The 24,354-nt window shown below is 51.2% G+C and overlaps 11 protein-coding genes across 11 annotated transcripts; 4 read left to right on the plus strand and 7 right to left on the minus strand.

Moving 5' to 3' along the window:
• Positions 1 to 115: 115 nt before the first annotated feature.
• On the minus strand, positions 116 to 2,296 carry N7496_008882 (Zn(II)2Cys6 transcription factor; the record flags this gene model as incomplete). Its single annotated transcript, XM_056701801.1, has 2 exons — positions 116 to 2,176; positions 2,231 to 2,296. 2 exons carry the CDS (start codon positions 2,294 to 2,296, stop codon positions 116 to 118), a joined length of 2,127 nt encoding a protein of 708 aa, XP_056553864.1.
• A 326-nt stretch (positions 2,297 to 2,622) lies between these two features.
• On the plus strand, positions 2,623 to 3,517 carry N7496_008883 (SDR family NAD(P)-dependent oxidoreductase; the record flags this gene model as incomplete). Its single annotated transcript, XM_056701802.1, has 4 exons — positions 2,623 to 2,646; positions 2,702 to 3,082; positions 3,136 to 3,274; positions 3,330 to 3,517. 4 exons carry the CDS (start codon positions 2,623 to 2,625, stop codon positions 3,515 to 3,517), a joined length of 732 nt encoding a protein of 243 aa, XP_056553865.1.
• Positions 3,518 to 4,318: 801 nt separating this feature from the next.
• On the plus strand, positions 4,319 to 6,043 carry N7496_008884 (flavin-containing monooxygenase; the record flags this gene model as incomplete). The annotated part of the gene is made up of 2 exons (XM_056701803.1): positions 4,319 to 4,476; positions 4,534 to 6,043. 2 exons carry the CDS (start codon positions 4,319 to 4,321, stop codon positions 6,041 to 6,043), a joined length of 1,668 nt encoding a protein of 555 aa, XP_056553866.1.
• A 431-nt stretch (positions 6,044 to 6,474) lies between these two features.
• On the minus strand, positions 6,475 to 7,779 carry N7496_008885 (acyltransferase family protein; the record flags this gene model as incomplete). Its single annotated transcript, XM_056701804.1, has 1 exon — positions 6,475 to 7,779. One exon carries the CDS (start codon positions 7,777 to 7,779, stop codon positions 6,475 to 6,477), a length of 1,305 nt encoding a protein of 434 aa, XP_056553867.1.
• Positions 7,780 to 8,317: 538 nt separating this feature from the next.
• Positions 8,318 to 10,090, minus strand: N7496_008886 (uncharacterized protein; the record flags this gene model as incomplete). Its single annotated transcript, XM_056701805.1, has 1 exon — positions 8,318 to 10,090. The coding sequence occupies one exon, from the start codon at positions 10,088 to 10,090 to the stop codon at positions 8,318 to 8,320; it is 1,773 nt and encodes a 590-aa protein (XP_056553868.1).
• An 890-nt stretch (positions 10,091 to 10,980) lies between these two features.
• Positions 10,981 to 13,519, minus strand: N7496_008887 (putative ATP-dependent RNA helicase (Hrh1); the record flags this gene model as incomplete). Its single annotated transcript, XM_056701806.1, has 2 exons — positions 10,981 to 11,313; positions 11,387 to 13,519. The coding sequence occupies 2 exons, from the start codon at positions 13,517 to 13,519 to the stop codon at positions 10,981 to 10,983; spliced, it is 2,466 nt and encodes an 821-aa protein (XP_056553869.1).
• Positions 13,520 to 15,101: 1,582 nt separating this feature from the next.
• On the plus strand, positions 15,102 to 17,137 carry N7496_008888 (uncharacterized protein; the record flags this gene model as incomplete). The annotated part of the gene is made up of 5 exons (XM_056701807.1): positions 15,102 to 15,223; positions 15,280 to 16,070; positions 16,119 to 16,269; positions 16,323 to 16,758; positions 16,817 to 17,137. 5 exons carry the CDS (start codon positions 15,102 to 15,104, stop codon positions 17,135 to 17,137), a joined length of 1,821 nt encoding a protein of 606 aa, XP_056553870.1.
• Positions 17,138 to 17,728: 591 nt separating this feature from the next.
• N7496_008889 (uncharacterized protein) lies at positions 17,729 to 19,527 on the minus strand (the record flags this gene model as incomplete). Its single annotated transcript, XM_056701808.1, has 8 exons — positions 17,729 to 17,815; positions 17,866 to 17,981; positions 18,042 to 18,069; positions 18,124 to 18,327; positions 18,391 to 19,081; positions 19,141 to 19,213; positions 19,276 to 19,289; positions 19,364 to 19,527. The coding sequence occupies 8 exons, from the start codon at positions 19,525 to 19,527 to the stop codon at positions 17,729 to 17,731; spliced, it is 1,377 nt and encodes a 458-aa protein (XP_056553871.1).
• A 993-nt stretch (positions 19,528 to 20,520) lies between these two features.
• N7496_008890 (uncharacterized protein) lies at positions 20,521 to 20,712 on the minus strand (the record flags this gene model as incomplete). The annotated part of the gene is made up of 1 exon (XM_056701809.1): positions 20,521 to 20,712. The coding sequence occupies one exon, from the start codon at positions 20,710 to 20,712 to the stop codon at positions 20,521 to 20,523; it is 192 nt and encodes a 63-aa protein (XP_056553872.1).
• Positions 20,713 to 20,768: 56 nt separating this feature from the next.
• N7496_008891 (putative F-box protein (Pof7)) lies at positions 20,769 to 22,459 on the minus strand (the record flags this gene model as incomplete). Its single annotated transcript, XM_056701810.1, has 2 exons — positions 20,769 to 21,983; positions 22,043 to 22,459. 2 exons carry the CDS (start codon positions 22,457 to 22,459, stop codon positions 20,769 to 20,771), a joined length of 1,632 nt encoding a protein of 543 aa, XP_056553873.1.
• Positions 22,460 to 22,813: 354 nt separating this feature from the next.
• N7496_008892 (putative mitochondrial carrier protein) lies at positions 22,814 to 24,239 on the plus strand (the record flags this gene model as incomplete). Its single annotated transcript, XM_056701811.1, has 2 exons — positions 22,814 to 23,054; positions 23,119 to 24,239. 2 exons carry the CDS (start codon positions 22,814 to 22,816, stop codon positions 24,237 to 24,239), a joined length of 1,362 nt encoding a protein of 453 aa, XP_056553874.1.
• Between the last annotated feature and the right edge of the window lie 115 nt (positions 24,240 to 24,354).

Here is a 24,354-nt window from a genome sequence, read left to right on the forward strand (position 1 = left end):
GAATTTCCTCCTCTTATACCCGCAAGATGAGCCTCTAACCTCTACCATCCAAGAGGAGTTGCTAACATTGATCATGATCATATACATACATGCTAAAATTTGTTACACGAATAGGTCAACTATCCTTACTTCCAACTAAACCCTCCCACTCCCCGTGTTCCTGCACTGGCAACGCTTTCCTCATCAAATCCAACCAAGTCATACTAGACCCTCCACCACGCTTCTCCTGCCAAATCTTACGAATCGAGCTCAAAGTCCGTGTGAACCCAGACAGCCCGCTTCGGCTCGCAGAAATCTCAAACCACGTCGCGAATGATTCTTGCACGTCCGGATCTTCAGCCTCGCAGGCCGCAATAAAGGCTGGCCAAATAAAACCTGCAGAACCGTGGACTACGCTTGAATCGGCATATTCGCATTGAAGCAGGCAGTCGCGCACTCCGACTACTTTTTCTTGCAATATGGATGCATTGATATCGTATATTCGGCGGTAGAAGTAGATGGCAAGGGCGAGGCGCATTGCCTCGAGCATGTTCTCGAGAATGTGTTCGTCGATGGTGGAGTGTTGTGATGAAAATGTGAATGTCGCTTGATTGGGACGTTGAAGTTGATTAATGTAGTCTTCCAGGGCCTTTGCACGGTTGATGAAATCTTTCAGGTTGAGGCCGTTCGGGTTGGATTGTTCTTCGGCGGCATCTTTCTCTGTCCCGAGGCGAATCACACAAGATAAAAGAAGAAGCCAGGCCTCCGGGATGCCGAAGATTTCGGGGTAGAGGGTGGCTGAGAAGAGCCCTGGGCGCTCAAGGTGCAAATCATTCTCCCCTTCTTCCCGGTCGCGCACGCGAAGCATCTCCTGATGCAGATTCTTCCATTTGTATAAACGGAAGGAGAGACCATCCACGCTCGCAGGTGCAAGTCCGCTCGACTCAATCACTCGGCGAACATTTTGCCGTTGGTACGAATTCGCAGCACAGACGAAAACGCTTTCGTGAAACATCCGCTCGAAAACGTAGCAGTGATGTAAAAGGCGTACCTTTCGTGACTTTCTGCGTTTTAGTCCTTTCAATCGAATGAACTTTTCTGCTTCCAGGAAGTACCCTTCTGCTTGGTCTCGGTTACCGGAGAAGGTGGATACTTGCACCATCGTGAGGATGGCCATCAATATAGACTTGTATTTGGCGGGCTTGGGGATATCATAGGCGGTTAAAAGCATTAGCTTTGCGTGGTTCTGTGCTTTTCGGAGGTACATTTGTCCTTGTTCGAGCCAGGTTTCTGATCGAGAAACGCCGCCTAGACTGAAGGCGCTGATGGCTAGGGTTCCGTAGAAATTACAAAGGCTGGCATGGCTCATGTCCTCGCCCAATGCTAGAGCGGCTAGACAGTCTTTGGCATGGGGAATGAAGAGTATATGCCAAGGAGTCTTCTTATGCCGAACAGGTGTCATGAGACTGATAACAGTTGAAGAGTAGTGTTTGATCAAGAAGACTGCATCTTGTGGAACTGAACCAGACGAATCTGGGCTGGGGGCTAGGAAGTCGGGCGATATATGTGGGTGACAATATGAATCGGATATCAAATGAGTGGGCGAGTATCTTTGGGGCTGTACTAAAGATGTCTCGTCGAGGTGGCCTTGGTCCATCAAATAATCTAGTAGATCTGGAGAGCTTGAGTTCGGTCTTTGCTCAGGTGGTTCTAGCAAGGATTGCATAAACGATGGCGAGAGTTGCGAGAATCCGATATCGACAGGGAAAGAGCTCATTATAGGAAGGTCGTCCTGCTCTGGACTACCGGTACCAGGATCTTCTAATTCCTCGATTGGCAAGGACTCGGGTTCGTCGGGCGTCGCACTCTGGATCGCACGGTCGGGTTGCACTTTGAAAACGCCAAAAGGCCCGAGAGATAGTTGAAACTCCCCCGAGGGGACGGAGTTCTCGCACTCATCGTCGATTCGAGATAGCAGTTGGAATGTTGACTTGGGTGGAGCACTGGAGACTAGCCATTGGCTCATACGCTCGCGTTCTTCTTCAGTGAGCAAGGGTCTTCGAAATCGGATCTTCGCGTCTGGATTCTTCGAGTCGAAAAAGATGTTCTTTCCGTAACCAGCACAGGTCAGGCCGAAATAGGCGCACATGGAACATGTTGGGCGCCCTTCATCGCACTTGACGTGGCGACTCCGACACTACTGCGTTGTTAGACACGAGCACTTCGCCATTGATGACGGGTATATACATACCGTGTTACAGCCCGTAAAGGAGCGAGTATGTGAGTTGATCTCTGCGCGTTCGATTCTTCCTGCCATGATGCAAGCTGCACGTATACACAAGAAGGATGAACGATCCAGAGATCCACGGGTTATCGGGCCCGTTGCGAGTCTCGGGACGAGTCCGACGATTTGCGGGGAAGATAAGAGTGGGGCTGCGATAGCGGAAGCCTGCCTTTTCTGGTGAGGTTATACTTGCCCTATTCATATTTGTGGAAGTCTATTGTGATCATCTGGCCAAGGCGCAGATACTCCGAGTTGCCATTCAGTGCGAGGAGGATTTATTTATCTTTCTCATCAGGACAATTGCATATAAGGCATTTGTTGCGATCCGAGACCAGATTTTGGCATACAGTGACTACAGAATGGCATCTTTCGAGGGCAAAGTCGTAAGTCACTACGACAAACATTTGAGAATCATTGCTGATCACAAAAACTTTCTAGATTGCCATCACCGGTGCAGCGTCGGGTATGGGACTTGCGACCGCGAAGTTGGTCGCATCTCGTGGCGCAATCGTGTCCATGGCAGATATCAATGAGGCCGCACTCCAAACGGCGATCGGGTCACTACCGGGAAGTGAAAAGCATATCTATACGATAGTCGATGTACGCGATAGCAGTCAGGTAGATTCCTGGATTCAATCGACTGTGGATAAATTGGGAAAACTTGATGGCGCTGTGAATATGGCGGGAGTGATTAGTCCGGCAAAGCCAATCACAGAGACAACAGACGAGACTTGGAATTTCAATTTCGGTGTGAACTCGACTGGGCTGTTTTATTGCCTTCGGGCACAGTTGAGAGCCATGACTGCTGGAGGTAGCATCGTAAGTAGCCACGTCGGGTTTACTTTGCAGGATCTTGCTGACTTGGAATGCAGGTTAATGCAGCCAGTGCTTTTGGTCAGATGGGGTCACCTGGAGTTTCCCCGTACTGTGCTAGCAAAGCAGCGGTTATTGGACTATCACGAACAGCAGCTAGAGAGAACAAAGATATTCGAGTCAACTGTGTTTCCCCAGGTATGAGATCAATACCTCAACCTTTAGCTTAACCGACTGCTAACGTGGATTATAGGCTCCGTTAATACTCCTATGTCTCAGGGGGAAGATCCTGAAGATGTGAAGAGAGGCCTACAGGCAACAGCACAGAAGCGACGTGCAGAGCCAATTGAAGTCGCAACCGTTGTGGCATTCTTATTGAGCGACGAGGCATCCTTTGTGACGGGCGCGGTGTACAACGTTGATGGAGGCTGGCTTTGTTAAAGCAGATCAACACCCGACTTAGTTTATTTCTTAATCTACAGGAAAGCTATGAGTCTACTCAATGATGTATTCATGAAATATGTTGATTCTTAGCAAAATGAGATTACATCAACGGAGCATAACGTTCACAGTTTGAAGTAGACAAAATTGGACCAGGTTGAAACATGACAGTCATCGAGCTTTATGAACGTTTTCTTCAATTGATTGCCACAAATTCTGATTTTTGAACGTAGAAAATTTCCATAACATTGTCAGCTTGCGGGTTTCCTTGATCAACTCCACTTGAGTAGAATTATAGGTGCAGGTTTGGGAATAGGCATTTGGCATTTGAATGCTACTATGACCAACAACAGAGCGCAAAGCGGATATTCTCGACCAGGCAGGGAACTCCGTTTCTCAACCACAGAAAGATACGCATTAGGCTTTCTGGGAAAAGTCCCGGCTCACCCAGAAGTCAAGCCATCTGAAAATAGAAAGGACAGCATTGCTTGTGTTACTCCCCAGTTCTTTTAGGAAAGTTATAGCGTCACGTGGTCGGATGCGGGGGAAACCTGGCGATAACGAGTGGCGCTGGTGCTGGCGCTGATCGTGTCTCCACTTCACTGGACAGCGATAAGCCTCGAGACAAGCAAGTATCGCCGATGCTTCCTATCAGGCTCCATGTGCAGTCCACTGTCATGCACATGATCTATGGTGTGGCACGATCATGGATTCACTCTATAAAGACCATCTATGGTCATGCCTACAACATGATCACAACCTACCAACGATAGTCAATCCTCTCGACAAGACATAGTTGCCATGGGATCAGTGCAAATCGAGTCCTACGATGTCCTCATCATCGGCGCCGGCTTGTCCGGCGTTTGCAGTCTTTATCACCTGCGCAAACGGTTCCCCTCGTGGAACATCAAGGTGATCGAGGCAGCCGATTCTGTAGGTGGAACATGGTATTGGAACAGGTAAGAGATGGGTATCATTGTCATGAATACATAGTTTCTTACACGCATTTGAAACAGATATCCCGGTGCCAGAGTTGACTCTGAGTCACTCTCTTATGCCTTCTCCTTCGACAAGGAGCTGATGAATGAGTGGCACTGGAAGGAGTCGTTTGCACCGCAGTCGGAGATTCTGCGATACGTCGAGCGCATTGCTGAGAAGCATGACTTGGCCAAGAATATCCAATTCAACACACGCATCAAGTCTGCTCGGTGGCAGGACAGCGCTCACACATGGCTATTCACCGATGAATCCGGCAAGCAATACCAGACTAGATTCTTCGTCAGCTGCATGGGCTTCTTGTCATCGCCAACTTTGCCGGCCATCCCCGGCATCGAGTCCTTCAAGGGCCAGGCTTTCCATACCTCCAGTTGGCCGAGAGATTTCAATCTCAGCCGTGACTTTGGCAACAAGCGGATTGGCGTGATTGGTACCGGAGCAACTGGAATTCAGACAATTACTGCCGTTTCAAAGGAGCCTACCGTGAAATCGCTGACCGTCTTCCAACGAACGGCAAACTGGTCAGCACCTCTACGCAACGAACCAATCAGCCTTGAACAAATGCAGACGCACTGGGAGAATTACGACGAGCTTTTCAAGTTCTGCAACGAGACACCAGCCTGCTTCATGCATCAAGCTGACCCGCGCAGGTCCTTGGAGGTATCTCCAGAGGAACGTCTTGCTCTTTGGGAAGAGATCTACGCAAAGCCCGGGTTTGCAAAGTGGCTCGGTACTTTCAGTGACACTTATACCAATCGCGAGGCCAACAAGATGTACTCCGATTTTATCGCGGACAAGATTCGAGCCCGTGTGAATGACCCAAAAGTTGCTGAGAGTTTAATTCCCAAGAGCCATGGTTTTGGTACCCGGCGAGTACCTCTGGAGAGTGGTTACTTTGAGGTGTACAACCAGCCAAATGTTCACCTAGTCGACCTTCAACAAACGCCGATTGATCATATTACAGAGACTGGAATTAAAACCTCGGATGGCGAGGTGCATGAGCTTGATGTTTTGATTTACGCCACTGGCTTTGATGCTATCACGGGTGCATTCAGTGCCATCGAATGGCACGGCAAGGATGGCCGCCCTCTTCTCGCCAACAGCGACTCAAAGAATGGCGAACAGGCAGTGTGGATTGATCATAGGCCACAGACTTTCCTCGGTATTACCGCTCGCTCAATGCCTAATATGTTCATGGTTCTTGGACCACACCAGCCATTCGGCAACGCCCCACGCACCATCGAACATGCGGTCCAAGTCGTTTCCGATCTACTTCAATACTGCAAGGATAACGATTACTCTTATGTGGAACCTACGGCAGAGGCAGTAGAAGGGTGGACGGAGCATGTTGTTGAGTGTAGCAAGGGTCATCTCGCGAACGAGATTGACAGCTGGATGACTGGTGTGAACAAGAATATCAAGGGCAAGACTGTTCGCAGTGTGGCAAGATATTCTGGACATGCGGTGGAGTATCGGCGGAAGTGTGCTGAGTGCAAAGCGGATGGATGGAAGGGACTGGCCTTTGCATAATTCTTTAAACTCTTATGTATATACTGATTTTCTTTTTCAAATATAATGGGAGGATTCCTGTGGAAATTTCTCTTGTTCAGTCAACAGAACATTGAAGCCTACGACAGGTTGTGCATTTGATATAGATATGCAGGGAGCATGTAAATGAGTCCCAAATCAAGTTTAACATACAGAAATCTCATAACGACATGGCACACAAACAGGGATAGACCCGGAGAGTGCATTCGACTTCCAAGTCTTTGAGTTGCACCTTTATCTTATAAAACTTTGTTGACTTACCCCAGATGATTTCGAAGATGCACATCAATCGAAATGAGTTACTTTCAATACTCATAGCGCAATTTTGGGCTAGTTTCTGGCACCATCATCACTGATATACTAATCCTGTAAACTAGAGATCACTCACACAGTTCCTAATCAGATCAGTGTACCTATATGATAGTACCAATGTAAGGTATCCTCGATATGACCGCCCAAGCAGCAATCCACGATGCAAAGACATTACCCAATCCAACAACAAGAGTCAATATCACAGGGCCAGCCCACACCCACATACCATACAAGCAACAACCGTCCCGTCCACAGTCCATGACAGACTCAACCACAAGTTCAACCACCAGACTCACCAAAGGATGAATTAGAAACGCAGCATAAGAATACCGCGGAAGCCACGCGCCACAAAGAAGCCAAGGGGTGTCACAGTATCGAAGGAACACGGCAAGTAAAGAAAATCCAACCAGTGCAAAGCCCATCTCATTCCACGCTGCATACATCAGAGCCGGGACGTTAAAGCCGCCACGCGTCAGAGACATGAGTTCTTCTGAGTTGATCCCGAGGAATTTCTCTTGTAAGGCAGTGAGCATGGCTAGACTTGCCAGGCAGAATATCACTGCGGAGACGAGTCTCTTCAATGGCTTGCGAACCCCGCTGCGGAGCGGGTCCAGGATGAAGTAATCATCTGAAATCGACGCGAAATTGCCACTGGTATAGGCGAGTATGTACTGTGGTAGATAGGCAAGCTGCAGGCCCAGCGGAGACCAGATATACCCAACTGGGTATACGATTCGGATGGCGAAACTGGATAATATGGATGTGGTCCATGCACTTGATATGAGGAGCCGTTTGTGGTTGAATGTCGAAGCAAGAAACTGGTTTGCACCCTTGTCAAAAATCTGCGATAATAGGATGACTGCCGTGTCGAATGGTACGACCAAAGCAAGATACCAAACTTGTCCTTGGATTCCCCGAATCTGGCTCCAGGAGGAGACATACACCTCCCACAGACTTGTCTGTCCTTCTAGGGGGTTATACCCTGACATATGGACTATAGCATCCAAAGTTGGCATGACGAGAACGGTATAAAGAATCGCCGGAAGTAAAAGACGCCATACTCGCGAATAGAACAGTGTGGACCCTGGGACGTTGCTCTTGGATATCTGCACACGGGTAAAATACCCTGATAAGAAAAAGAACAAGCCCATGAAGAACGTCTGATTCAGCACATTGAAGACGACTAGGACGACTGATTCCTCGGGGAAACAACGTGACCGGATCTTCCACGATCCCACGCCCCCGTAGGGAATTGCTGTGTGGTGCACGATAACTAGGGCTGTCAGAAAGGTTCGTAAGTTGTCAAGAGCATGGGTCCTTCGGGACCGGTGGGCTGCTAAGCCTTGCGGAGATTGAGAATTGGAAACCCAAGGTTTTCGATTCTTGACTCTGCGCTGTTTCCCCATTATGGTGGTTGGATTCAGATATGCGAGAAACTCTTCGTTCAGACATGCTGAGATGACTCGTGTCCCGCACTGTGGCGCCAACGTGACCATTTATTTCAATACTTTTGTTCGGCACTATACGAGAACTAAAAATAGCCGTTATAGTATATAGTAGAGCCGCATAGGCATATTCTAAGCAACCGTGAAAGCGCAGGGTGACATGATGTTCGAAGATTATATTCTGTAGATTGATAATGTAGATAATGCAAGTCAACGTATAAATGATCATATGCATGCAAGATGAATATAGATGATAGAAGAGAGTACCCAATCCCGGAACAGCCGAAATGAAACAAAACACCAACATCCGAATATAGACAGAGATCCTCGAGTCAAAACAAGAAATATTCACCCACCTCGCCGTCACATGTATGTCGTTTCTGAGATTATGTATTTCCAACCGGCCACCACAAACTCCAACCCGCTCTGAACCATAAACCGAGAAAATAGAAACGAAGAGAAGAGAATATGCAAGAATATAGACGACGACATTGACAGATCAAGCTTCACCCCACGTGCCGAGCCCAGCTCCCACACCAATCGCACTACTACTCTCCACAGACCCGCCGATATCCCAATAATTCCTGCTCGAGCCCGTCAGCGTCCTTCGACTCGAGATAGCCGAGAGTTTACTCTGGCTAGCACAGCTAGAACTAGGCCGACGCAAGTGCGGCCGAACTAGCGGCGATGAGACACCCGCTGGACCAGAGAGCTGGGACGGGCGGCGGGTTTGGGTTTGCGAGCGGGAGTGGGCACGAGCAACTAGTGGGTGATGTTGGCGGATGATCGCAGCGCGGCGAGATGCATCTTGTGTGTGGCGCGGAGTCGGGGTTGCGGTGTACTTCTCGCCGGACATGTATCCACGGCGACTGAAGCGGGTGCGTAGGTAGCGGAAGACCATCATAACGTCTAGTCCGCGTTCCCAGTATTCTTGCTCCTGTTGGAGACGGGTAGATTCCGAGACGGGTTCCCCCGCGGGATCATCGTCTTCGATGCCCCATTGCGCTTCGTGTTCGCGGTTCGGATCGCGGAGAGTTGGGGTGAAGTGTGGCGAGGGCATGGATTCGGAGGGTGTAGTTTCCGCTGAGGGTTGGGTTGTGGGCTCGGAGGGTCGTACGGAGGTGGTGGTACTGTCAGCCAGACGGTTGAGTGACATGCCTGCATATTCACTCGAGATCTCTTTCGTCATTTGGTAGTATGAGGTAAAAGCACCGGGATGCTCGCAGAGCTGGTGCACCAGAATACCCAGCTCGTGGGCGATTCGCTGGAGAACCTGCGTCTGCCAGAGAGGCGCATCGACACTATTGGGTTCGGGTTCACGTGCCAGCACGGTTTCCATATCCAGCTCTGGCAAGTCATTGGCAGTTTGCGCGTCTAGTGGGAGAGACTCGCCGAGAATGACGGAGAGGAGAGAGTCGTCGATACCGATCAGATCTTGAATGACCTTGCGTGTGATGCGACGCCAGACCGACTCGTCCATCTCCTCTGGCTCTGCAGGAGCAGCGATCTCAGCGGGGGTCTCTGGGATCGCAGGCGGAGAGGCATAGTCAACGGAGCGTGGGATGGTCGACACGCTCGCACGACCAGACCGATGTCGACGTGTCTCCCGCTCAATCTCCTGCAAGAGAGCCCGACTCTGGTCCATCCGCCATTGCTCGATCCTCTGCCAACGGTCCCGCTCGACATGGGCCTCCTGTTCGTTCACCGTATCCAGGTGTCGCTGGACACTGGAGCGCCGACGATGACGAGGGAGAGCCTGCTCCCGCCGTTGCGGATTATACTGCTCGTGCTTCCACAGCTGGTCCTGGGCCAACTGGCTGGATGCTTGGAAACTTCCCAGCCCATCATGGGCCGGGAGCATGGCCGGTGGCCCCTGATCAACCCGTGAAAGGGAAGCTGGGGCCAAGGATGGAGCACGAAAAGCATGCAGCCCATCGTCCAAGCTGTCCAGCTCCGTGCCGTCCTCGTCAAGCTGATCGTCCAGCGCGTCGTCATCCTCGTCCTCAACCTCCCCCTCGCCCTCCTGTCCAGCAGCAGATCGAGTCGCAGTACCGAACGAGCCAAAATCACTCAGACGTGATGCTCCGACGGTGCGGGTGTGCTCCGTCGAGGTCGTGTGCGTACGGGCGGTCGGGGAGAAGAGCACCCATTGCGTCGTGTCATCTTCTTGCTGTTCAGACGTGGGAGGAGGGAGATCGAGAGGGGGAGGCCGTTGGGAAGTAGAGTATGAGGTTCGTCGGCGTGGTGCCTGGGCTGGCACACGGAAAGCCATGACGTGGTTGGAATGAGATAATGGCTTTGGGAGGAGGAAGGTAGAGCCAGATAAGCGGTGGATGATGGAATAGTGGATCTTCCCCGCAATTCAAGACCGCGAGTGCGGTGAGAAGGGGGAGGATCCGACTAGAAGGAGTCGGTGGGTAGCAAGGGGGAAAAGAAAGAAGTAGAGGAAATGGGAGAGAACCAGAACCAGAACCAGGGCTGGTTCGTTGGAAAGGGGGAAGAAGTCAAAAGGCAGGATGGAGATGATGATGATGCGTTGATAACAGAATCACAGAAATGATAAGGCGGTGGAGTCGGATGATGCAAACTTGCGAGATCGGACCACTAGTTAACACGCCATCCGGTTGGGAATGTTGGGATTTGGATGATAGCAATCGTAATAGGGTTCCAGTTGGACCGTTTAGACAAGGCAAATAAGAAATAAGATTCCCAGGATTTCCACTTATCCGCTCCGCCCAAAATGTGACTGCTCGCGTGTGACTTGCGCAGCAGCTGAGCCCGCTACGGAGTATACTCGAGATAGTACAGTATAACTAGTAGAACTGTTTACTTTAGCCCCGTACTTTGTTACCAAATAGTGAATCATAATCAACGGGACCGGCCGGATTTACCAAGGAGGACTTGTTACTCCTGAGTTTCTCCGTGGCCTGTTTCTGACGTGGAGGTAATTCAGTGGCGAAAGGGATCGACGGATGCAAGGATGCGCCTAAAAGTATACTTCCAGGTGTAGATCATCCATATCCCCCGCTTTCAGGCTGAGAGGATTTGCATTCTAATGTCTTTAAGACTGGTCTATCATAATAGATAATCTAGGGACCACAGGTCGATAGATAGAAGTAGATCTCTCGCTCATGGGTATATACACTCCACACCAGTCTTGGACTATCTCCCAGCCAAGGCTTCCCCAACCCAATCCATCTGCACCGCACTCACTCCACGCGCATAACTGCGATTCGTAAACACGAACTCATTATATAAGATGGCCTCCACCTTCTTGCCAAACAATACACTCGATGGGTGAATCGCGACCGTCTGGTTTCCCACAAGCGTGCGGTAACTACCATCGGGCACCAACCGGGCGGTATTCGTCGCAAAGCCACTCAAGAAACTTTGTAGAATCAGATCGGGGGATGGATCGGGGTAGTGATCGTTTCGCTCTTCGCGCGGAAGCATTTTAGCTTGCCGGCATTGAGAGCGGAGTTGTTTGCGGACGTCCTAGAAAGATAATGTGTTAGATTGGGGTTTTTTGAGATTGTTGGCTTAGCATGAAGTACCGAGATTAACTTACCATCACGGACTGCATTGCCCGATGGGATACCAGGTGTCGCTCTGCCCACACCTTGCGATCCACGTTTTCGCCCGCGTAGGCCCGCACGGTGGATAGCATCGTCAGATGATCGCCTTCACGTCGGTAGAGATCCCGCCGGGCTGTCTCGGCTGCTTCCTTCTTTTCCTCAGAGGTGGTGTTGAGGAAGATGTTCTCCACGCTCAGGCAAGAGATGATGTCGATGACATCCAGTAGACAGTCGTACCCATTCTCCGAGGCTGCCAACAGTACTCGTCCGAGGGTCGGTGAGAGAGGGAGCTTCGCGAGGTGGAGACCAATCTCACTAATGCTACCGTCGTCTGCAAGCGCGTCGATATTCAAAAGTTGAAGCAGGGCCTTCTCGAGAGCCTCGCGCGGTGGTCGGGTCAAGAAGGGGAATCGAACGATGTCGTCTACGCCACGAGCCTTCATATTCAGAAGAGCCTGGGTAAGATCGCAACGCAGAATCTCTGGAGTGTTTGTCTCGTCAAGAGCTAGGTAGTCCTTCTCGGTGTATAACCGGAAGCATTGGCCGGGAGCCTCACGACCAGCACGGCCCTTCCGCTGGATCGCGGCTGACTTGGAAATGGGCTTCACCAGCAGCGAGTCCAATCCAAGGCGGGTGCGGAATTGCTTGACCTTTGCCTTGCCGCAGTCTACCACGTATCTCACACCAGACACCGTAACGGAGGTTTCTGCAATATTTGTAGCAAGAACAACTTTGCGGGTGCGCGGTGGAGCGGGGGCAAAGACTCGCTGTTGGGCAGCTTGAGGGAGAGCTGCGAAGAGAGGGAGGACGAGAATCTTAGGTAATGACGGATCGATGCCAATGGCATACTCGTTCACCAAATTCTCCAAGTTCTCCACAGTCTCTTGACCCGTAAGGAAAACCAGAATATCGCCCGGCATAGGCTCCTTGTAATGAATCTGGAAGATAATCTTCAAAGCCGCATCGACAAAATCATGCACCGGCTCTGGCGAGTAGATGGTCTTGACAGGGAACTGTCGACCCTTGATATGACAAGCCGTTATCGCCATTGACGATTCCTCCGAGCTATCACCGTTCTCGGCCCCGTTGGATATTTGCTTTTGCCTTTGCTTTTCCTCTTGCTCCTGCTCCTTAAACCCTTCCTGGAAGAAGCCCATCAGACTCTCCATATCAGCCGTAGCACTCATGACCACCACCTTGAGTGGCACCCCACCGCGGCCCTCCTTCTTCCCAGAGACCATATTCCGGAGGAAGCCCGCAACTAGATCAACATTGATACCACGCTCGTGAACCTCATCGACCACAACAGCACTGTACTTGGTCAACCAAGGATCATGCAGCATCTCCTGAAGCAGCATTCCCTCAGTCAAGAATTTCACCCGCGTACTAGGCGACGTAGACGTATCAAATCGCACCGAGTAGCCAACTTTGCTAGCCGGCGACGAAGATCCAAGTGGTGTACCCATTTCCTCAGCCACACGACGTGCCAGCGAAATCGCCGCGACTCGACGAGGCTGTGTGATCGCAATACATCCACCAACGGTGATGGATTTCTCCGTCCCATCCTCTTTCAAGACCTTGGCGGGTGTCGGTCGGCACCAGAACTCGTTCACCAGGAACTGTGGGATCTGGGTACTCTTTCCGGAACCGGTCTCACCGACCAACAGCATGACATCTTGGTCGCGGAGCTTCTGTCGGATTTCATCGGCATGGGCAAAGATGGGGAGTTTCTTGCGGAGTTCGTAGAGGGCGTTCGCTTTTTCGCGGAGGGAGGTGAAGTTGGTCTTTGTATCGGTGAAGGTCTTGGGAGGTCTTGACTTGGCGTTGAATTTCGGGGCGGCGGTCTGGTCGGGCGAGGGTTTGAGTTCAGGTTCCTTGTTCACAGTAGATACTGTAACAGGCTTCTCTGTAACCGGCGCAGCAGCCTTGACAGGTTGCTCAGCCTGTACTGTCACATTGTTGCGATGTGCCTGGGCTTCCTCGGGCTCGTCGCGCTTCCGCTTCTTGTTGCGCTTCTTCTTGCGGCCCACATCCTCGACTATCGTCGGTTCCGGTGCAACCTTAGGAGCCTGCTTAGAGGACTCATTGTCCGAGTCACCAAAATAGGTGTGCACCTTCTCAGGCATGGTGAATGGGGTCCGAGACGAAGAAACAACCGGTCCAGGCGCATCTCCGCGTCCCGAAAATTTTCGCTTATCGGCTTATCGATAAGGATGGCTGCCAGCGTTCCGTGGATCCAAATGCCCAAGTACCAACAACGATAAGTCGGCATTGAAGAAACACATCATATAGATCGAATTCGGGTTTGAAAACTGCCAATAATTGATGTATATCATGGACTGGAAGCTTCTATCTTTTGTTTGCAGTTCCGACCGCAACAGTCATGTATGTAATTCCTGCCCTAGGGATTCTAGACCCTCGAAAGTCTAGAAGCTTGCGCTCTCTTAGTACCCAAATGGACATAACGGGCATCACGAGCATTACATGACCCCTAAACAGTACAGATATTGAATTCAGTACCCAACTGTTGGGTAGGAATATTCAAGTTTTGCTTTATCTTCATGTACATCCCCTTTTTCCTCCTGTCCGTTCCGGTACGAATGGGGATGACTGCAGAGAAGATATCTCCAAAAGGCACAACCCCTGCCCAAGCATTTCCCCTTTGTAGAAATGAGGTGAGACGGACGTACTTTTGAAAGAGATAACGCCAAAAAAATTAACTGTAGATTTAAGCTATTGTTACATAGCTGAGAAGGCGTCGAATGTGGTGGCTTTTGCGGCCCGCAATGATACGAAAAGAGGCACAAACTATACGTAGCCGTTCCCAAGGAGCTGGGAACTATTATTGACCAGGCAAACGGAGGTCAAAGCAAATTGACAAGTAGGAGGCAGAGTCTAGACCGCAGATGCACATTCTACGGCGTCACCGCCTAGGCCCTTTGATCTTTGGGACAATTTCAAGATCTGTAAGGTCGGACTGTACCAGGTAGGGGGGGGGTTAGATGCACATCTATATACTTTACAAGGGCAGCATCGATGCAAGCAGACACAAAGCACCAGATCGGGTCAATATGAATCGCGGAACATTATTCAAACAGACAGAAGAATGCGATCTGAAAATTTTTCCATGGCCCCCCAAAGTCCAATGTACTTTTGTATCTGATCCCCGCCATTGTAACCCCATTTCCGGGTGCCGCATGGCTTGAACAATGGACATGTCCAAACTATCCCCGACCAATAGTCTCGCTCAATGTGCGAACGCAAATTTCGATAGACTCGGGAGCTGGCGCCGATCTCAGAATGTTCTTCGCGCCAACTTCCCCTTGACTTCTCCTTGACGCTGCACAATTGCATCATCACCCGCGGATCGACTCCGATCTCGTGCGCTGGTACCGTGCTCCATCGATCGATCGGTTTGCCGGCTAGTTTGTGACCTGTGTTGATGGAGTTGAATGTTGGAGTTCGTGTCTGCCGTTTCCCTATCAATGCTTCAGATTTTGCAAAGGGTTGTGGTGCAGTAAGACATGAACTGTGGACAGACCGGAGGCGATCAAACTGATGCATCACCCTTTTCCCGTGTCCGTGAGTCCAGAGCGATGAAAGTATTAAAGACAGGGTAAGATCCGATGCGAGGCATAGCTGCAGTACCTGAAGAGACTGTATTTCTTTTGCCGTTCTCTGTTCACATTGTCATCTCCAGCGCTCATCATGTCTATGACAGACCTCCACGAAGGGCTATCATGCCTCGATACCGAGTCGTTGCGATCGTTGACGGAGACTCTGCCCGATGAGTATCATGAATGGATCTCCGAATCGGGGAGAACTTCACGGTAAGTGGCGATCTGAGTCAAGCGGGGAAAAGATTTCCACTAATCGATCGGATCAGAAATGAACAAATTCTCGACGATTTCCCCCGCCCTCCAAGCCGAACGAAGGGTCTTGATGTTATCGCCGAAGAACAAGTGATGACCGACGCACCCGACGCGCCCTACGAAGAAGAACAAGCTTATCCCACGCCCCGGTCTTCAATCAAGAATATGCGCCGCACTGTCACAACCAACGAGCTCCCTCTGCTGCAGGAAATCAATCCCTACGACGGCGCAGAAGAGTTTAATCCTGTGAATGAAGATGGTGCTTCGTATGACCTGATTGCGCCGTGGGACGGTGTGGATGCGCCGCTTCATAAATTGGAGCGCCTCTCGGAGGTCATGTTTGGAACGGAGCACATGCTATCCATTCTTAACAACCCGCGATATCTCGCCAGATTCCGGGAATTCCTTCTTGACGAGCGACCGCGCTCCATTTCAACCCTCACATACTATCTCAACGCAGCCAAGGCGTTGAAAGCGCTCGAATATGCCAATGCGCTGGTCCGTCTGTCAACGGACGTTCCGCCTCCAGCTGTTCAAGCTGTTCAAACAGATACCGAGGCCGTCGGTATCACAGCGAACAAGGTGCTCGAGCAACGTGTGGAAGATGGACTCAATGCATTGACCGCCGAAGAGCTTCCTGCTTTCATTACGTCAAGGTGCATTACTATTACTAGCAAGATTGTCGAGGAGCGCGTGCGAGGAACTCTACCCATGAAGTTTAGAGAAACTTCAAACGCACTGGCTGAAGTGTTTTGTTTGACGGACCCATCACGACCAGACAACCCGATCATCTTCGCGTCGCAAGGTATGTATCTTCATGCGCTTGATTAGGATTGGCACTAATTCGTTGCAGAATTCCACCGAACAACACAATACGGAATGGACTATGTCCTTGGACGCAACTGCCGATTCCTTCAAGGTCCCAAGACAAACCCCAACAGCGTACGTCGAATTCGCGAAGCTTTGACAGCAGGGCGACACCACTCAGAGCTATTCCTAAACTAGTACGTATACCTCCAACACCAAGATCTTGCAGTACTAACTTCACCCTCGACAGTCGACGCGACGGCTCCCCATTCATGAATCTCCTCCAATGCGCCCCGCTCTGCGATAGCAAAGGCCGCGTAAAATACTTCATCGGCGCCCAAATCGACGTCTCCGGCCTCGCCCTCGACGGCGCACAAATGGAGTCCCTCATCGAACTCCAATCACGCTACCGCGATCCGGACGAGGAAAGCGTCGCAGAAATGCCCATCGCACCACACAAGGACGAGTTCAGACAGATGTGCGAGCTATTCAGTCCGAAGGAGCTTTCGTCTATACAGGAGCATGGTGGTGATCTCTTCCAGCCGTCGAATACGCGTGCGGCTTCGCGGGCGGGGCGACATTGGCTTCCGAGGAATGGGTCTATGGATAGTGAGGCGGAAGCTATTCGTCTCAGGGATGTCAAGTCTCCTCTTTTCCGGGGATCGTTGACGGGTGTTTATGAGAATGTGAGTACTTCGCTTGCTACAGGTATCGCTGTCCGGGACTAATCTGAATCTGATATAGTACCTCCTCGTCCGCCCATACCCCTCCCTCCGTGTCCTCTTCACCTCCCCATCACTCCAGATCCCGGGTATGCTACAATCGTCATTCTTCTCTCGCATCGGAAGCTCTTCGGCCGTGAAGGAGGAGCTCATGGCTGCCATGCAACAAGGGCACAGTGTCACGGCGCGGATCAAATGGGTCACGCGATACAACAGCGAAGGACGCAGCCGCTGGGTGCATTGCACTCCTCTATACGCTAGCAATGGGCAAGTCGGTGTGTGGATGGTTGTTGTTGTCGACGATGAGGAGGAGCAGATCCCGCTGAATTGGCGGAGCACGTAGCGTTATTCCCTGGATGAGGCGTAAGGTGTAAGGTTCCTGGTGTGGTTGGCTTCGTGTTTGTACATATATTTCCCTTCCTTTGATAAACTTCTCTATGTCTATATCATTACATTCGCTATATAATCACGATGCACGATAATATCCGATGTTGAGCTGTTTAATCGTACAGAGTTTTCATCTCATTCATTAACTCTCCAAATTTATCTCTGGAGCGGTTGTCGATGAATCTACGCTACACAATCAGCCCAGGGAGCTTTTGCTTTCGTGAAGGTAGATGGAACCGGTGATAAGCCAATCATAGCATAGGTTGACTTAGAATCCATGAGATTTGACAATTGGCTGTTGCATGTCTACCAGTTCCAAGCACGTCATCTTAAGGGCATGCATTGCCATAAAATCAGACCATGATCTAAAAACAATCAAACAATTCTATTTACAACGACTAGGCTTACCCAGCCAATCGATGCTGTACAGTCAAAAAGCAACATATCTATCAATCTATCAACGCAAGTATCCAGAAATCTATACAAAAGTCGGCCAAAAGGACAAGACGAGACACGAGCGATGTGTCCCGCCGAGTCTTGGTCGTATCTAGATAGCGTTGCTGGCGCAGGTCCAGCTGGCCTTGGAAGAGCTGTCATGAATCGACTTGCCGGAGACGTACAGACCCAGTCCGCACTGATAGAAATTAGATGGTTGTTCACTGTCAGGAGATCGGGGGAACTTACAATAGCGCAGGCGATTCCCAGGATGATGAGGTTGATGGTGAACATGACGATTTTCTTGGGAGAGGCGAACCATTGGCCCTTGTTCATGACCATCCAGAAGATGGAGGGCAGGCCGTCTATTTATAGTTTAGTATCTCTGCCGTCACTTGATGGGTAAGTGGTGTGTGTGAACTTACAGCTGAACCAGCTACCGAAGAGAGCGCTCTGCGGGGATAAGTTAGCGGGTGTCTCAATCAGGGGAGTTGGGTGGGAACGTACGATGAGACTCAACAGATCGTTGAACACGGGGATAGACTCGGCAATAACCCATGCAATGGTCCAGGTAGTAAGACCGATTGCGACCCAGGTACCAGTAGCCAGCAGAGTACGCTGGTGCATGTGGTGCGAGCGCTCGCCACGGAAGATACGGACGTAAATATACTTGCAAGCAACGTGGCCGAATACGACACCGGCGACGATGACCTATTGAGTGTAAGTCAGCGGAGAACCCACAAAGGGAAGTTTTCAACAAGATTGGAATCTCACAGTTGGAATGGCCAGGCCGTAGGCAACCTTCTTCATCAGGGGACCGGCCGAGGAAAGGGCAGGAGAAGAAACGTCCGGGCCGGCATAGCAGTAAATAACCATCGCGGTGACGATGTACATGATAGTATCGACGATTTGGAGCATAGCCAAGGACTTGGGGAACTCGGCCGGGTCCTGCATCTCCGACATGATACCGAAGAAGGAAACGTGGGCGATGAAGGCGAACACGATGTTGGTAACAGCCAGGAAAGCGTCCACGAAGGTAGGATCAGTAGTAATATCGTTTTGAACGTAGTCGGGGGCCTGGACACCGATGGAGACCATAGTGACGATAGTAGCAGTCAAGATACTAACAGCGGAAACGGTCGACATGATAAACACCTTGTCAGTGGTTCGGGGCAGGGCGCAAATGCAGCTGACAATCAGACCGATCACGCCAAAGACAATAGTGCAGGTGCCGTGGTTGGTGATGGTGTTGAACAGCACGGTGAAAGTGAGAATATGACTGGCCATCAGGAAAATGATGAACAGCAACTGGCCCCAGTAGCAGATTTCACGGCCGATGGGACCCATGAGCAACTCACCGGCGTCACCCATGCTGTGCACGTGGGGATACCGCAGTTTGAACTCGCCCATGACAAGACCTGTGTACCAGGAGATGGCGGAAAGACCGAGGATGATAAGGAAGGCCCTATAAAATGGTCAGATATCTTTACTGTGTTGTATAAACATTGGAAGATCTTTTCTTACGGGACAATGCCGAGAGTTGCAACGGCAGATGGGAGCGAAAGGATACCCAGGGAGATGTTTTCAGCGACCATCACTATATGAATAGGTTAGACAATGGCTCAATTTGCCCACGAATCTCTTTCAATGGGCTCTCACGCATTCCAGATTGCCTATAACATCGGTTAGTCAATGCGACTGCTCCTATACATAAAAACATCCATTCAAACAGCCGGCTAATACGTACCACCACTTCATCACACGATACTTGACTTCCCCAGATTCCTCATTTCCAAAAGGATCATCCACTGGTGGAGGCTTCTCCGAGAAAGCCTTCTCGGTCTCGTCCTGATCATGATAGACCTCGACGTCCCGCGCCGGGATTGCATGGGGTGCTTCGACAACGCTCATGGTGACCTGTGTATAGGGGAGATATGGATGAAAAAAAGAAGCGGCCAGGCGGAAGATGACGAGAAGAAAATATTCTGGGGGACCAACGTGGAGGTCACGGAAACTGAAGACATATTCGACCCATAATTTTTTTCTCTTGGCGCGTGGCGATGGGCCATACCCTAGGGTATGATCCACCTGGGATTGGAAACGTGGAGAACGGGGTGAGATACCGTTTTTGAGACATCTGTTGGATCCATTTACTTCATAATGATCTGTTTCCCTTGAAAAAAATGGTTATTTGAGCCTTAAATTTTGTGGTTTTCGCTGTATTGATTCACAATTTGTATAGTTTCCCTTAGGGCTTGCGCCTTCGACCGCCACCCGCCGGCATGCCGATTGAACGGACGTTCGGCGGACGGCGTTCAGCCACTGCTGACATAAGCAGCAGCAGAATTTGCTATTCACCGAACGAGTTCCAGTCCGGCCCGGGCAGAGGTTCGAGGTACTTACCGGTACTCTGAATCACTCACCGAAACCCATACTGTCTCAAGTACTGTTATGTACCTCCTGTGGACCCTGCCGCCTAGATGACCTACTGCGCCGGGCCGGGGGCCTACATCCCCACGGGGCCTCTCCTATCTGTTTGTCATAAAATGAAATAAAGATAGACAGTTCGGGGGTTACAGCCTGGGCCATGTCACAATGTGGAGGATCGTATTTTGGGGTTGGAGTTGGGGTTGAGGGGGAAAAGAATATCAAGTTGAGATGCGGCGATGTATAGGGCAATCGACTAGTTTTACTAGGGAGATACGCCACTCCGGCTACCCTCTTAATTAACTATGCTCTACTTTGCGCCTAAAATATAGCTTAATCAGAGGTGTCCCGGTCGCTTATCGAGTGGGTAGGCTCTTATCTATGCAATTTTTTCACTGCTAATTCTTTTACGAAATGGGATGGTCGCCATCCCATGAAGAGAAAAATCCCAGCGCCTCTGTATTATTCATCATGTGGTTACTGCACGAACCCCGTGGGGCCGGGTATACGCCCGGGGGCTTCTAGAAGGAAATTCTCATTAGTCAAGTTGACATCACGGGGCTGGCCTGGGCGATGCTTCCTAGCCTCGTAGTCTCTCTGTAGCTCTTCGTACATGTTGGGAGTGTTTCTAGACTGGAAACCAAGCTCTGTTCTGTATTTGCTGGCCATCTCTATGTTCTCATATTTTGAATATATACTCAAATTGTTCATAAATCATCATCATCTCATTCCAGCCCCCAGCCGCGGACCCGTCGGAACACATACGCCCGGTCGTTCCGAAGCCCAAACTCGGCCCAATCGTCAGTGATGTTGTTGTAACTCCAGAAACCACGCCACACGAGTTTGGTGTTCCGGGATGGGTTCGGGTGTGCCTTGGATACCGAGGGAGACCGAAGGGAGAGATGCATAGTGTACTCGTACTTCGGATCGACGCCCTCGGTCTCTACGATCAGATCACGGGGATCGAAGGACTCTTGGTTTTGATTCGCCATGGGAGGAGTCTTTTGCTCCTCTACGTTATCTGCAAAGTCCGCGGGTGATGCTAGACGCCAGCGTCCACGGAGGCCATATCTCAGGGCATTCATGGCAACTGGCGGGACAGGTTCAGTCGCCCCGGAAAGCGTCTGGCCTTGGTCCGAGGCATGCCGTTGGTGCTGTCTGTGGGAAGGGGCACGTGCAGCCATCATATTCTCCTTGCTAATATGAGGCACGACATCCACAGGCTCGGTGGTGGTCAACAAGGACACCACGGATCCATCCGGATAGAACCGCAGGTAGCGGTAGTACGTCACAATATGGATGGGACTATTCCATGACACATTTTGGAATGAAGATGTGGCTCCAGGCCGTGAATAGTTAACGGTGCTGATGTAGATGCCTGTGAATCGAATCCGTGGATAGGACTGGAATACCTGGCTCCAGGACGACAGTGAACTAGGAATCTTGGCAGGTTCTCCAACTGGGAAGGGAGTATATCGTTGATCGTCCAGTGTATAGATAGGACGGCCAAGAGTATCACAAACGAAAGAGTATTGCATGCCCTGGAATCCAAACTCTGGTCGTTGGCAGATCCGTTTCCAAATGTGCTGCTCGTGTGCAAAGTGATATGCAAGTCGCTTACACACCAGTGCCATCCGACCAAAGGTTGCCGGGTCTCGTAGAGCAACATGGCGTAGGATCTCAACTATAACTTCGGAGGGAACATTGGCGATCGGGCACGGGGGCGGGTCAGTCCCTTCGATGAGTGGATCTGCCTGAGGGATAGGAAGATGAGCAAAGGACTGTATTAGTTCTGGCGTTGGGAGGATCTCGACTTCTGCAGGTGCTGGAGCAGCCACGGGAGCGGCGGCTGCAGGTTCAGCTGGTGCAGGCTGGGCGGGCTTCTTCCAAACGTGGGCAAAGTGCTTGTTGCGGTAAGCTTTATCAACACCGGCATCCAACTACACAAAGGTTAGGCCAAACCACAGTTCCTTATCCATCCACTGCTATCCAAACTCACCCGATATGCCTTGCGATAGTGTTGAAGACTATCGCCCAAGTTGCCTGCTGCTTCCTTCTCGACCGCTCGCTCAAAGTGCTCGAGAGCTGAGTTGGGCTCCTGCTGTGCCCGACGAGTGAATCCATCTTCCTCTTCGTCTTCCTCTTGTGTCACACTTAGCTCCCCAACCTGTTGAGCCAGCTCCTCCGGGTCGAACGAGGCCGGTGCAGGTCCCTCTTGGTCCAAATCCTTACGGTCCGTCGCGGCATGACGCGTTGGTGGAGGTCGAGTCGCAGTCAAGAGGGCCGGAGATGCGATCGGAGCGGCAGATGGAGGGGCAGCATCGGGCCCGGATGCAGAGTCTGTGGGTTTGGATCGTCGCGCAACTTCTTCACGCCACTGGCGGCGAAAGGACTCGAGCTCGGCGTTGTCCTCCATGGCGGGGAAAGTCCCGACACGTCCGGTGTCGGAGATCGATCAATCTGATAAGCCCCAAGAGGGTTCCACCGATCCAGACAGAGCAAGCAAACACCCAGCAAAGGAAAACTATACAAGAATCACTTCGGTCGCCATCGACTTGCGTGGTTGATTGAGAGCTGGTTGCTCCAAAGTTGAATCGGTGAAAAGGGACGGCGTTGACGAAAGGACGCTTATCTCCGCCCGCCGCCACCCGCAAAACCCCGAAAATCTTCCATTCGGTGACGCACCGCTTCCTTCTATCCATCTCTCTTCCCAGCAGTCGCGAGACCAGCCTCACTTTTACAGACCAACAGATCGGTTGCTGCCGATCGAATGTCGACCGGGCTGGATATCTCCACGACTTCAAACCACTCCAGCGCTGCTGGAGACAGTTTTGAGTCCGAGTTTGACTCAACGCCATGGACATCCAAGTTTGACGAACCCTTGCCAATGACGTCCACAGCATCAACGGGCGCAGTCCCGACGCCGAACGTCACTCCTTCGACGGAAAATATCTCGCTTGGACAGCGCATGGTCTCTGCGACGGCCGGAAATATCTTGACAGGCTTGCTAGGTGAGTGTTGACTGCTAGCAGGGTCCTCACACATGTTTACGATACTGACGGCAATTTACTCCAGTCACTCCCTTGGACGTTGTACGAGTACGGCTACAATCACAATCGCAGACCTCGACGGCCGCTTCATATACCACACATACCACTCAGACATTGAAGAACCTCCCTCCAAACCTCGGAATTACAGCATGTTGCCGTGAAGTGTTCTGGGTAGGAGATAATGCGCAGATTTGCATGTTTGGGCCACAAGAAGGCGTGCTGAGGAGTCCAGCACATCCCGCCCTTGATTGCGCTGTAGAAGAGACACAGCGACGGACGTTCACTTCGACCTTTGATGGATTGCGGAAGATTGCCCGGAATGAGGGCTTCTGGACCCTGTGGCGCGGACTCAGTCCCACCTTGATGATGGGTATTCCGGCGAATATCATCTATTTCGCCGGATATGATTGGCTTCGGTCAGATGACCGCAGTCCGATCAAGCAGAATGTGTCGGATGTATATGCGCCCTTCGTGGCGGGCGCAATAGCTCGCACGGCAGCCGCATCGGCCACAAGTCCGGTTGAGATGTTCCGAACGAGGCTTCAGGCCACTCCTGGTCATGGTGCGGGTCACTTCAAGGCCACTTTGGAGGGCCTGTACCAAATGACCCAGTCCAGTGGCTATACATCCTTATGGCGAGGACTGTCGCTCACCATGTGGCGCGACGTGCCATTCTCCGGTCTTTACTGGTGGGGATATGAAAAGGTGAAGCAGGCATTGGAGAATACACGACAACACGCGCCGCATCTCTCTAATTCAGATCTTGAGCCACCATCAACGACAACGGCCTTCTTTGAGAGCTTCATTGCCGGTGCCGCCTCGGGATCGGTGGCAGCATTGGTCACAACGCCTTTCGACGTGGGCAAGACGAGGCAGCAAGTCTTCCGACACATGGATGACGGTGTCCCGTCCAGCGGTGGTCAACGTCCTTCTCTCCCTCCCAAGACTCTCGCTCCTGAACAGCTCTCTCTTCCAAAATTCCTCATGCACATCCTCCGAGAAGAAGGCATGGCCGGCTTATTCAAGGGTTGGGGAGCACGCTGCCTGAAGGTTGCCCCGGCCTGTGCCATTATGATCTCGACATACGAGGTCGGCAAGCTCATGGCTCAAGAGGTGAATGAGCGCCGACACTCTGAGAGCTCCTAATCTTCCTCTTCAACCTCGCCCTCCTCCTTGATGTATTTCTATTTTTGCATGCGGTCGGTTCCTCGATCGCCTCCTCCCTACTCTCCCCTGTACTCGTTATTCGTTCCGGCGTCTA

The sequence above is a fragment of the Penicillium cataractarum genome (assembly GCF_028827025.1).
Source record: "Penicillium cataractarum strain IBT 29864 chromosome Unknown utg000007l, whole genome shotgun sequence".
Classification (NCBI taxonomy): domain Eukaryota; kingdom Fungi; phylum Ascomycota; class Eurotiomycetes; order Eurotiales; family Aspergillaceae; genus Penicillium; species Penicillium cataractarum.